This window comes from Stigmatopora nigra, chromosome 3, assembly GCF_051989575.1.
Source record: "Stigmatopora nigra isolate UIUO_SnigA chromosome 3, RoL_Snig_1.1, whole genome shotgun sequence".
Lineage (NCBI taxonomy): Eukaryota > Metazoa > Chordata > Actinopteri > Syngnathiformes > Syngnathidae > Stigmatopora > Stigmatopora nigra.
The window spans coordinates 1042247-1054682 of record NC_135510.1 but is presented as its reverse complement, the minus strand read 5'-3'; the positions used below and the strand labels follow the sequence as shown (position 1 = coordinate 1054682).

The 12436-nt window shown below is 39.3% G+C and overlaps 2 protein-coding genes across 4 annotated transcripts in view; one reads left to right on the top strand and one right to left on the bottom strand.

Annotated features, from left to right (window-relative positions):
- Nucleotides 1-4606: 4606 nt before the first annotated feature.
- On the bottom strand, nucleotides 4607-7776 carry cdkn2aip (CDKN2A interacting protein). Of its 3 annotated transcripts, none has more exons than XM_077714154.1 (4): nucleotides 7643-7776; nucleotides 7129-7378; nucleotides 6946-7055; nucleotides 4607-5951 (listed from the first exon to the last, which is right to left on the bottom strand). In XM_077714154.1, the coding sequence occupies exons 2-4, from the start codon at nucleotides 7374-7376 to the stop codon at nucleotides 5383-5385; spliced, it is 927 nt and encodes a 308-aa protein (XP_077570280.1). In that variant the 5' UTR covers nucleotides 7377-7378; nucleotides 7643-7776; the 3' UTR covers nucleotides 4607-5382. The 3 variants fall into 3 exon arrangements, with proteins under 3 accessions (XP_077570280.1, XP_077570282.1, XP_077570281.1); XM_077714156.1 differs by having other exon boundaries at nucleotides 7586-7677; XM_077714155.1 differs by lacking the exon at nucleotides 7643-7776 and having other exon boundaries at nucleotides 7129-7578.
- Nucleotides 7777-7914: 138 nt separating this feature from the next.
- Nucleotides 7915-12436, top strand: part of tubgcp4 (tubulin gamma complex component 4) — a 6780-nt gene continuing 2258 nt past the window's right edge. The window contains exons 1-12 of the mRNA XM_077712873.1: nucleotides 7915-8094; nucleotides 8889-9017; nucleotides 9276-9398; nucleotides 9472-9525; nucleotides 9612-9668; nucleotides 9810-9889; nucleotides 10057-10258; nucleotides 10334-10499; nucleotides 10995-11119; nucleotides 11235-11285; nucleotides 11439-11544; nucleotides 11758-11865. Of these exons, the coding sequence (XP_077568999.1) occupies nucleotides 8017-8094; nucleotides 8889-9017; nucleotides 9276-9398; nucleotides 9472-9525; nucleotides 9612-9668; nucleotides 9810-9889; nucleotides 10057-10258; nucleotides 10334-10499; nucleotides 10995-11119; nucleotides 11235-11285; nucleotides 11439-11544; nucleotides 11758-11865 (1279 nt within the window). The 5' untranslated portion in view covers nucleotides 7915-8016. The remainder of the gene's footprint in view (nucleotides 8095-8888; nucleotides 9018-9275; nucleotides 9399-9471; nucleotides 9526-9611; nucleotides 9669-9809; nucleotides 9890-10056; nucleotides 10259-10333; nucleotides 10500-10994; nucleotides 11120-11234; nucleotides 11286-11438; nucleotides 11545-11757; nucleotides 11866-12436) is intronic.

The window sequence follows — 12436 nt, the reverse complement described above, 5'->3', positions numbered from 1 at the left end:
GCTAAAAAAACTGTTGGCACCTCTACATACTGTTAGGGGTGCAAGAGGTTAAAGCAATAATATTACCCTAATTGTTTAAATGACTAAATAAGGTTAGTTGACCGAGAGATGGTTACAAGTTTGAAGTGTGAACTTTTAAATAGTTGACAAATAAAGGAACCACTGTTCCTTAAATTTCAACTATAATCTCAGGAAAGACTTTACTGAAGTCGATAGATTGAGTCCCACAATTTATAGTCATTTTCTTTCCAAAATAAACCACAGGTTAAGGCACAAAACAAAGTTTTAATTCCATTTCACTCATTCATTTAGTTTAATTGCTGTGAAGGCCAGCATTTACACTCAAATCCTATTGTTTGAATTGAGAAAAAAAATGGATGTTCCATACACATTTATTAAGCTTTTTTAGAAAGTGTTCCAACAACAACACTGCTAATATAAGCTTTTATTTTTTCCCCCTCGTCTGACCTAACTTAACTTGATTTGCAGGTCCGAGCCCAAAGCAAACCCAAAATTTCATATTTCATTTGTAAGGACTCGTGACTCCCAGGTCGGTAGGAGCAGGATGGGTGATTTATGATAAGAGATTAAAGTCTATCTTTAGTGACAAAATCTGAGTTAAACAAGACTGCATAAACATTTACATATTTTGTGTGATAATATAGATGTTTGACGATTTCAACAGTTTAAATGCCTGCTCAGCATGGAGGTGCCAGTTTTTTTGCTCTCGTGTGAAAGCAAAGCGCCACATTGACTACATTCAGCCAAGCCAACACAAGTTTCTATCGCATATTCAACAATCAATTGGAAGCTTTTCCACGCCTCACTCTTATCGGAGCGTGTTTGTCTTTTCAGATCTCCTGTCTTTAGTTTATCCTTAACTTCTTGGTTCTCTATATGGCGGAGGGGAAGATGATTAAGACATGCGCCGTTCACGTGACATACGCAGAGCATGCTCTGGCTCTACGCCTCCAATTGCAATTACATTAGAGTGCCATTTCTGCTCTATCCAAAATATTTATTTTGTAACAAGTATTCCTTAATTCAGTATCAACACAACATTTTAGCATACTTTTTCTTTTTTCAGCGAGAGAACCCGAACCCGAAGTAATGATTGGCATTTTAGGTCCGATCCGACCCAAAATTTGGACCAACTGTTAGGTAGACCATTGTGTTGTTTTGATCAGAACATTTTAATGAATTTTACATTCTAATGACCTGCAACTGACTGGTGACCAGTCTAGGGTGTAGTGTGCTTTTCGTCTGAAGACAGCTGGGTTAGGCTCCAACAACCCCGCCACCCTTTCGAAGATGGGCGGTATAGAAGAGGAAATGAAAAAAAAAATAATGAAGACTGCTTTGAACAAGATATGCTCATTTGCAGAGATCATAAGCTTAAATGTAACATATTTACCACCCAAAAGCCCCCCATAATCCCATGTTAATTAGCCCAAGATCATTCCATGGAGGGATTTCTCTTTTACCTTTCCGTCTCATCCACTTGCTACATGTTATGGTGAGCCTGCCTCTGGTTTGAACTTCCAGAATTAGATTCTTCGGAACTTACTTTCTTCCTCTTCTTAACCACTTTCAATTTCATATTCTGACTTTTTGCAGTGTAAAGTCAACTAAACTTGACTACTGCTTTTCATTTTATCATATGCCCTCTGCCGGAATCTTAGCCTCTCAGTACGTTGTTGGTTTCAACTATGCAGTGGCAAACTGTTAGAAGTATTAACATGCAAACACATTTTTATCATGCAATTTCATTCATTCATCTTCCGTACTGCTCATCCTTGTGAGGATGTGGGGGTTTCTGGATTAAAGATGGATCCACAACAACTAGGAACGAAGGAGTCGGTATTCACAAAAACTAGAATTCCTTGCGGTCGATCGTTAAAATATCAGCTTTGATAACTGCGTAATGTTTATCTCATGCTATTATTGCACCCGAAGACTTGGAGAAGTCTTAGTAGAATTGAAAAGTGGACCAATAGGGATACACTTCCTGGATGTACTGAATTCTTTTTTGAATTTGTTGACATGGAGGCAACACTCATTCGGAACACAGTCAAGAAGATTTTGACGGTTTTGCTGCATGATTGTACTTTTGTGATTATGAAGAAAAAAAACAAGATTCCACTTTGATTTTTTAATTTGTATTTCTTGTTCAAAAGTGACAACTATTGCAGTAATATGAACCGTCGAAAGACTCGAGATATTTCGACATTAAAAGCATTATGGCAACCACAACATCTTAAACTTCTGGTAAGACAATTGTAATTTCTGTCATTAAAAAAGCATGTCAAGATACAATTATTCCTTTTTTCAATTTGAATATATTGATATTAGTGGCCTGGTGTATGAGTGGTTAGCATGTCAGCCTTACAGAAACCTAGGTTTCTGGGTTCAAATCCAGGTTAGTCCACCTGTGTGGAGTTAAGCTTCACCACCCCCTGCGGCACTAATGAGGATAGAGTGGTTCAGAGAATGAATAAGTGACTCATTTAATATTTTAGATTTACAAAGACAGGCATATATTATGTTCCTTATGACATTGACCCAAATAATGTGCAATTTAGAAGACAAACCTTTTGATTCATACAGTATCTCAGAAATAGCACATGTGGTTATTTTTCTTAAGATTTTTCCTTCAAAGTAACACATTTGTACTCGCAATTAAAACCATGAATATGGAGGTGACAATTATGAGTCGGGGGGCATCTTATACACGAGAAATTGTAAAATTCAATGATTTGAAGGGAATTTTAAGGGTGTGGCTCATACGCGGGGGCATCTTATATGCGAGAAAATACGATAATCAATGTTAGATTATCGAATATTGTGTCGTGCTGTTTTAATTGTGGGCCTTGTAATTTTTCCAGTTGACCTTGAGACTTGTTTTTATAGGCTGAGCAGCCATGTGCAGGCAGCACATCTCAAAGATTCCTCTTACTCAAGCGTTCTCTTTGCAACCTGTCAGCATTCATCAATAATGGAGATGAGACAAGTACAAAATGTTAGTCCTCTTTTTTTTTTGGTTTGCGTGTTTCCATTTGGGAGTTCCACGTGGAGCTAAAGAAAGATTTGATTTCATGCGGTCAACTAAACACACAGTTGTGCATATTTCACAGAAATGCCAATCGTCACAAATGATAAGACAGAACAAAACTGTGATATTACAAGATGTTATAATTAGAAGCTTTAAAGAAGTCATAAACTCCGTGCGTCATGGAATTATAAATGAAGTCTTTACTGTCAGCCTTCTGAAATGTTGTCAGTACAAAAAGTACTATGAGTGTGAATTGTTTCCTGTCTCCTTGAACCCTACCAGTGAGTGGCCACTGATTCAGGGTGTGCCCGTCTCTGGCCCAAAGTCAGCTGGGATAGGCTCCAGCACCCCACGCGGCCCTTGTGAGGATGAAGTGGTTCAGAAAATGAAAGGAGGAAAGAATTAATATATACAGCCGCACTGATTGGGTTCTGGTAAACCCCAATCTTGTTAATCTTTGTAATTGCGTAGCCAGACACGGAGGATTTGTCACTGATTCCCTGCGGAACTCCCATCCAATCGTAATGTGATGGCCTGCAAGTTCAATTGCTTTTTTCCACACACTTCATCCTGACAAGCCAGCGGTGCTCATTTGTGTGAAATAATTTGACAGAGACATAGGTTGAGTCAAGTGAATGAAAGAGGAAGGACTTGATGGATTGGGACATAGAACTGGAGACAAATAACCAATGCCCCAAACTAATATTGTTTACCACTGGATTGATGTTTGAGAGAAACATCTCAATATATCAACACGACCGGATTTCCTCAGGCAGAAATTCTAATCATGGGAGCACTTAATACATGAATAAAATCTCCAAAGTCCACAAAACTACACTGTGACGCCACCTGATGGTGTAGGTAAGGGCTAGCCAAAAAATAGTTATATATATACATGTATTTTAAATTTAATTTTTTTAAAATATAAAATACATGCCCTTGGTGTTATTTATATATGGATGAATAACGCTTCTTCATTCATTCACGAGTATTTTTTTTATTAAGTGTGGCAAGTGTGTACCATCTGAAGAGCTAGCTAAATAGTGCATTTACCAAATGAAGAATCTGAAAAATACTACAAAAATGCAACCAGATGAGATTTATTCTGGTTTATATAATAAACGACACTATACGTACGTTGAGAACTTGCCACTATATAAAAAAAAAGGCTGAGATTGATTACAGGTTAAAAGACACCTCTTTTTTAGCACAATTTGTTTTCATGAGTTTTTGTAGGCTCCAGCAACCACGTGACCCTTGTGAGGATAAGCGGTACGGAAAATCGATGAAGGAATTATAGCTTTTAAAAAAAAGAAAACCCCAACTCTTGTACTGTACGATGAAGACCATCAAGCAATCCTTCTCTCTAGTGGTTATTTTGGGGATCACCTCCAAATCCCATTCCTCAAATCGAGTAAATCCATTAAAAACTAGTATTTACCAATTTAAATTGCGGCATTGTGAAACAGTTTTAGAAGACTGATTTTTAAAAATTTAATAACATCTGGACATATTTCTTGAGAAAGCACTGATTTTTTAAAACCACAAAACAACTTTACTTCCAATGTTTATTCAAAATGAAAACAGGGGGAACAAAAAAAATCACAGCTGTGAACTTGTGCCGACAGTGCCTCCTACTATAACCATCCTACTCAGTCCAGACTGGGAGAAAGAAGTAAGCACACAATTCACACAGAATAGCAACATTTACCCTTTATGACTCAATTAAATAAATCAATTTGAAACTACATACAGCACTAATGAAGAATGATCTTATTCATTTTTAATAGGATCCTTCCCCCAGATCTATGTAATATTTCAAAAGAAAACAAAAGCATGGAAAAAGCCAGCAGTTATGAATGTACATTGCACAAGCAGCATGTAGAATAGTTTCAACAAACTAAGCAAATAAAGAGGGTTTGAAAAAAAAGTATCCCCAAGCCATTAAATGAAACCATATTATTGTCACGTATCTAAAAGGTTTGTGTAGAAAGTAAATCTACTACTTTGAGGAAGCCTCCTTTTTGACAGCAAATCATGTTGTTTTCATGTTTTACTGGTTAAGAGGGAAAAAAACTGCTCAGCCTGGTTTGAAAAAAAAGTGCAATACAAACTGTTGTTAAGCTGCTTACTCTTGGAGACTTTTTTTGTATTTATTTTTTTGCTTTTACCCATTAATCGTAAGTCACAAATACATCCAAAGCTGATATGAGACGGGAGGTGGCTCAATGCCATGGACTCCAAAACCACAGGTCTTTCTCCTGCACTCCACTGGCTAGACTCAAGTCTAGCAAGTTGGCGCAGGCTAAAAAGAAGTATTCCCAGATCACTCACTCGTCCTGAAAAGGGTAGCTGAGCGCTGGAGGGAAGCCTTGATTCCGGGGCTGCTCGTCCAGCAACAATAAATCCTCCACGTCCCTTCCTTTGTAACGTCGTCTGGCGATCTTCACTGTCACTTTTCGACCTTGAAAGATTTTCAAGGCCTCCTTGGAAGCCATGGCTCGTGCAGCGGCTTCGTCCCGGCCATAGCCGGTGCCCAAGTAGACAGTGCGGCAACGGATTTCACACACGTGACCTTCTTTCTGTGTGCGACCCGCCGGGAGTCCGGCGATGTCCTTGAGCGGCACGAAGACACACGACAGAGTTTGTTTGCAGGACTCCACGCAGCTGCAAAGGATTTCAAAATGGTCCAAGTTGGGCCCGAAGCCCCCTGCCGAGACTAGCTTCCAAGCCACGGCCTTGTAGAGGCGGTTGAAGAAAGGCTGGTGCTCCGCTGGAGCCTGTAGAGGTGGCCCACACTTCTGACTCATAGGTCGGGCGGAGGTTCGCCCAGCCAGTCGACCGTCGGGCTCATTAGGAGCCAATCTGGCTCTTTTTGTGCAGCTGTCATCGGTAGCTCCTTTGTGACAAAAGCAGCGGAAAAAGGAAAAAAACACTTAATGAGGCACACCGTGGGCGTGTAAACAACCCAAGATGAAAAGTTCCATATGTCCTTTTTCATAAATCAGTTGTACATGATGATACCTTTTCACCAACTTACTTTTTAAACCTACCAATAAATCAAAGTGCAGTATTTACTCACATATAAGCCGCCCGTGCATATAAGCCACACCATTAAAATTGCCTTAAATCGTTAAATTTGACTATTTCTCGCATATAAGCCACCCCAATTCACAATTTTCACCTCCATATTCATGATTTTAATAGGGAGTACAAATGTGTTACTTTGAAGGGAAAAATAATCGCACGTGATACTGTATGAATCAAAAGCACATTATTAGGGTCAATATCATAAAGAATCAATTCATCCAGTATTGGTTGTTCTCTTACTGCAAAACAGAAAATAACCAACAAATAGTAAATGTTACTTTGCCAACATCTACTGGTGAAAGAGTGTAACAAGTCTTGCGCGCATTAAAGTTATACACGAACGATATACTTCTGCGGTGCTGGCTGGTGTTCTTTGAATTCCAAAATAAATGATTAAAGACTTTACAAAGCTGCTGACTTCTGTGGAGACATTACTTTATGGTTACTCCGCTGCCACTTACAATTGGACTCTGTTGGAGAATAAGTGTATTTGTATTACTTATTCATTTTAATGGCTTAATAACTAGACCTGGGCAATTAATTCCACAAAGGGCCGCAGTGGGTGCAGGTTTTTGTTCCAACCCATAAGAGGAAACCTTTCCACCAATCTCATATCTTCCAAATGCAACCAGTGGATTGCAGTCAGGTGCTTCTTGTTTCAGCAGAAATTTAATTATAGTTCAACTAACTGTCTTCGATGGATCGATTCTAACAAAAACCTGCACCCACAGCGGCCCTCGAGGACTGGATTGTCCAGGTCTGATGTTGCCTATTAATATATTTGGAAATCAAGTCTGCCATACCTGATGAGGTGCTGCACTTTTCTGTCCGCATCGTTTTATGAACTGGGGGGTCTCGCACAAATATTCCTTCGCCCATCTCATTGATCTTGTCCATGACTGCCTCAGGATATCTTAGAAAAGGTTGGGGAAGATATTTAGAGGGTTATTTCTAGTCCCGATTCTCCTTGTGCTTTGCTTTACTACCTGCAACCAAGGAAAACGTGGTTAGCCCAGGCCATGGAGAGGGACAGCAGTCTGTCCAAACTGTTGTTGGAGACTCCAGGTTTCACTGTTGGGTATGCGTCCATGTTTCTCAGGATGAACTCTCTGCGAGCACCCCACTGTTTGTTGTTCTCACAGTAGCCTCTCAAAGTGTCGACCCACTGGGCCACCTCCCGGTTCTGGGCCAGGTACTCCGAAACTAAGTCCTCCTCTGTCCTCGCCCCGGCCATGCCTGCGATGCAAATAATGGAATATCTTCTTTTCAAATTGCCAGGTGGATAACAATAGACCTTCTAGTCATCACTACCACGGTTCTGCGACTAATTTCCCTTTTTAAAGTCTCACGACGTAAAAGTATTTGAACGGACTTGACTCATTTACACTGATAACGTTACACGATGTGGACGAGCTGAGTGTAATAAACTGCGCCAATACATACCAATATTTAGTGATAGCAAGACATATTATTCTTTTTTTCAACTTGTCATATACATACCCAGCTTTCTCTGTTACGAGAGGTTGCTAGTAGCTACTGCATGACCGACTGATGACGTTTACGACAAAGAACTACAATTCCCGACGAGGGCGGTATACGCAACAGGTTAAGAAAAGAGATGTTTTCAATATTGCCGCAATACAATTAAGTAATTGTACACAAATGTAAGTATATTGTTATGAACACGATGAATTTCTTTTAACTCGACAGAAATAATTTAATTAAACATTGAGGGTAGTTGCAACGGCGCCCTATCAGTAATTAGGATATGACATCACAAACCAGCGACGGATCCTGGCGGGAGTTTGTTTTGATGGATTTCAAACACGATTGCAGTAAATGTTTGTATTTATATTTTATTAGCTAGAAGTAAAATGATTCACGAATTGTTGCTGGCATTGAGTGGATACCCTGGGACCATTTTCACATTCAATAAACGCACGGGTTTGCAGGTAAAAAGAAACACTCCACGGTTCTCGAAGAAATAAATGGGACACAATTGCACATTCAACAGTATTTTTCAGTTCAGGCGTTTGTGTTTCTTTAATATGGTTGTGCCTTTTTAGCTTCCTGTCCAATATTCTCAAAGCCTGCTTATAAATGGTTTCAATTGGATTTAGTGTTGTTTTGCAGGCTGATGACTCTGACCCTGGTGTTATTGTTTCAAATGACCCTAAAATTTGACAAATTGAATTTAATCTTATTTAGCTTATTAATAATCGGTCGTTTATTATCTGTCGTTGGAAGGCTAGTTCAGAGTCAAGAGTGATTCCTGGGTAGTCTTTCGCATGGACATATAGAACAGCATCATTGGCAAACATTTGGCAGGTGACACTTGAAGGGCAGCCGCTTGGCAGATCATTTATGTAGAGACTGAAGAGCAGAGCCTAGCACTTCAGGATATCCCCCGCCTCTGGCCTGGAGTCAACTGGGATAGGCTCCAACAGCCTCCGTGACCCTAGTGAGGATAAAGCGATTCAGAAAATGAGATGAGAATAACGGTTTACTTTTTGGGGGATTTCATAACTTGCGTCGTTTTCGTATGTCAAGGCATTTCCATACAAAAAGCTTTTGTAACCTGAACATTTCGTACCTAGAGGCATTCGTATGTAGAGGTATGACTGTATTTATTTTGTGTGTGAATGGTGTGAACATTGATTACAGCAATTGAACTACAATAATTATCTTTGTTCCATTCTGATTTTGCATTTTGAACGTTTTTACATTTTTTTTCTTGTACTTGCAGATTTCCCAGGATCTCCCTTTCCTTCACCCTAGTGAGATCGGTGTCCTCAGTAGGCTCTGTAAACTGGGCTCGGATTTTATTCGCTTTACAGAGTTCATTGAGCAACACACTGGTCATGTGCATCAACAAGTGAGTTCTAATTGAATATGCCTATGTGTAAATTGCTTTTGCAATTACCGTATTTTCACGACTATAAGGCGCACCGCATTATAAGGCGCACCCCCAATGAATGACATTTTTTCCATATATAAGGCGCACTGTATTATAAGGCGCACTGTCTATTTTGGAGAAAATTTAAGACTTTTAAGTGCGCCTTATAGTCGTGAAAATACGGCAAAATAAATATTCAGTTCATTTTTATTTTTAAATTGAATGCTTTCTTTGAAGGAACATCACACAAATCAGTCCAGCCAGACTGGACTCCATGGTATATACCTGCGTGCATTCTGCACTGGGCTGGACTCAGTGCTGCAACCATACAGACAGGCCCTGCTGGACCTTGAGCAGGAGGTAAAATATAACTGCAAGAACATTTTAATTTTGAATAAAGAGCACAGCAATTGAGCTTGTTTATGTATTTCAGTTCCTCGGTGATCCCCACCTGACGATATCCCATGTGAATTATAAGCTTGATCAGGTAGGCGTGTCAATATCTTTAAGCAACATGAGAAAACATTGATGAATGTTACCTATACTATACTTGATCTTCTTTTTCACCCAAAGTTCCAGTTGCTTTTTCCCTCGATGATGGTGGTGGTTGAGACTATTAAATCACAGAAGGTAAACGTTCAATTTGACAAAACCAGTTACGACATGGCAGTTAAAGATCCCTTGCAGACTGGAGTCATTTATTAATGAAGGTAGAGTAGGAAAAAAACATTGGATTACATAAGCAGGGAACCATCTGGTCAATGTCTTCAGATCCACGGCTGTCAGATCCTGGAATCGGTGTACAAGCACAGCTGTGGGGGGCTTCCTCCTGTACGCTTGGCTTTGGAAAAGTAAGCCATGGTATTTCTACAATAAATAAAGTTAACATTGTTGGGTACACCCATTTGAGCGAAATGCTCCACGATGCACGAATTGTTACAGATGCATGAGACTTTGGGTGAATTATCAGCATCAACTTACTAAAAATAAACCTTTAAAGTCAAACTATGTTCCTTAGGATTCTTGCAGTTTGCCATGGTGTGATGTACAAGCAACTTGCCGCCTGGATGCTGCATGGATTACTGTTGGATCAAAGCGAGGAGTTTTTTGTCAAACAGGGTCCAAGTGCAGGAGGAGCTTCTGCATGCCAGGAAGAGGATGAGGAGGATCTCGGTCTGGGAGGCCTAAGTGGCAAACAGTTGCGAGAACTTCAAGACCTGGTGAGAAAATAAGCTTGCATCTATTTCTGGGCTTTGGAAAAGATGATTTATTTTGTCTTGTGTTTGCCTCGCCAGAGGTTGATAGAAGAGGAGAATATGCTGGCTCCGTCTCTCCAGCAGTTCTCTTTGCGAGCAGAGATGTTGCCCTCTTACATTCCGATCCGAGTGGCAGAGAAGATCCTTTTTGTTGGAGAATCTGTCCAGATGTTCGAAAACCACAACCACAGTCCCTCTAGAACCGGTACTGCACAAACAAAACAAAACATGAAACCAAATTTAATGCAGTGAGAATCAAAAGAGAACAGAGATAACAGGTTCAAACTGGAAAAAAATACATCACTAAAGGGAAACATATATAGATAATAAATTCCATCAGGGTAAAACAAGCATCTCATAGTTTAATATTATAATGCTATTATTAATAATATTATGAATAATGTCGCATACTATTATAATAGTATACTACAGTTGTACCTCTACTTACAAAAATAATTGGTTCCAAGACTTTTTAAATATTAACTTCCTGAGATAATACATATATTTATTATGAATATTTTTTCTTTAAAAGTGAAAAAAACTTAATTGAAACAAATTAGTAAATTTAAAAAAATACTAGTCTCTTTTTTAAAATGTGTATTTTTTGGGACTTTTTGGGAATTTAGCTTTTACTTTTCCTAAAATGTGATTATTTTTTTTGTTTGAGTAAAACTAACAGTATTTTTGTTTTCTGTTTCAGGATCCATATTGAAACACCAGGAGGATGCATTTGCTGCTGATTTACACAGACTTAAGCAGCAGGCTCTTTTCAGCCTGGTCGATTTCGAAGATTTAATCGATCGTATCAGAAGCACGGTGGCAGAGGTAAATTCATTTTTCATTGTCATATAATGCACCACTCACATAAATTAAAGGATATTCAGCATTTGGCTGATTTTTCTCCCTTAAATTTGCTTTAAACCGGACCACATCTTTTCAGCATCTTTGGACACTGATGGTGGAGGAGTCCGAGCTTCTTGAGCAGCTCAAGGTATGATTCTCTTCTCCTTTGACACCAAATTGTGTTCACAGATTTATTCAGAATGTAAGACAAAATCAATACAGAATTATCACATTAAACATAATTGAGAAATGTCCATTACTTTTCACGTTCACATTGAACCTTACTCTCTTCTACTTCCAGATCATCAAGGATTTCTATTTGCTTGGTCGTGGTGAGCTCTACCAGGTTTTTATCGACCTCGCACAGCACATGTTGAAGACCCCACCAACGGCTGTAACGGAGCATGGTAAAGCCCATTACGCTATTAGTGTCCCCTGCCTCGTGCCCGAAAGTCAGCTGGGATAGGTCTCCCGCTTGTGACGATAAAGCGGTTCAGAAAATGAGTAAATGAACTCCCCATTTGCCTGCATTTCTGCGCTTTAATTCTAACCAGATATGTCAGATTTAAGTTTTGGGCAAGCTGCTGTGAGTTTAATGTCTAATATTTTCTGTACCTCAGATGTAAATGTGGCTTTCCAACAAGCAGCTCATAAGGTGTTGCTGGATGATGATAATCTGCTTCCTTTGCTACACCTCACTGTTGACTACCAAGGCAAAGACAGTAAAGGTTAGATGTTGTCAAAATCAACAAAACAGTTGAAATCTTGATGTTTTTAGTTGGCTGAGATCCATTGAACAACTTGCATGTATAGAATCATAGTAGAAAGTAGAGTACAGTTGTACCTCTACTTATGAATGCTTGCACATACAACATTTTCAGGTTACGAAATCCTTTGACATGCAAATTACTGTTCCAATATACCATATTTATTCGAGTATAACGTTCAAAATTTTGTACCAAAAAAAGTGAAGTAAAGTTTGGCGCATTATACACGAATCTCGGCGAAACACTGCCCTCTCCCGGTGGAAAAAGTCCTCTCCCGCAGCCATTATATGTAATGGTAGATGTAGAACTTGTCTTTGTCAGCCAGATAATGAAAATCTACCTTTTACAAAAGCCAGCCCTCTCCAAAAAGCCTTGGCAAGTTTATCGGGTAATACAGTTGTACCTTGACATACGAGCACCCCGACATACGAGCAATTCGAGATAAGAGTACAATTTTGAGCAAATGATCTCTAGATACGAGACAAATTTCGAGATACGAGAAAGCCAGGTGGTCAAGACATGGGAGGCTGTT

Bases quoted from the DNA above. Each gene is read 5' to 3' on its own strand.
- cdkn2aip (XM_077714154.1), bottom strand. From the start codon at position 7,376: ATGGCCGGGGCGAGGACAGAGGAGGACTTAGTTTCGGAGTACCTGGCC. The intron at 7,056-7,128 runs GTAGTAAAGCAA...ACCTTTTCTAAG, and splicing joins CACGTTTTCCTTGGTTGCAG to ATATCCTGAGGCAGTCATGG. The intron at 5,952-6,945 runs GTATGGCAGACT...TTTGTCACAAAG, and splicing joins AAAGTGCAGCACCTCATCAG to GAGCTACCGATGACAGCTGC.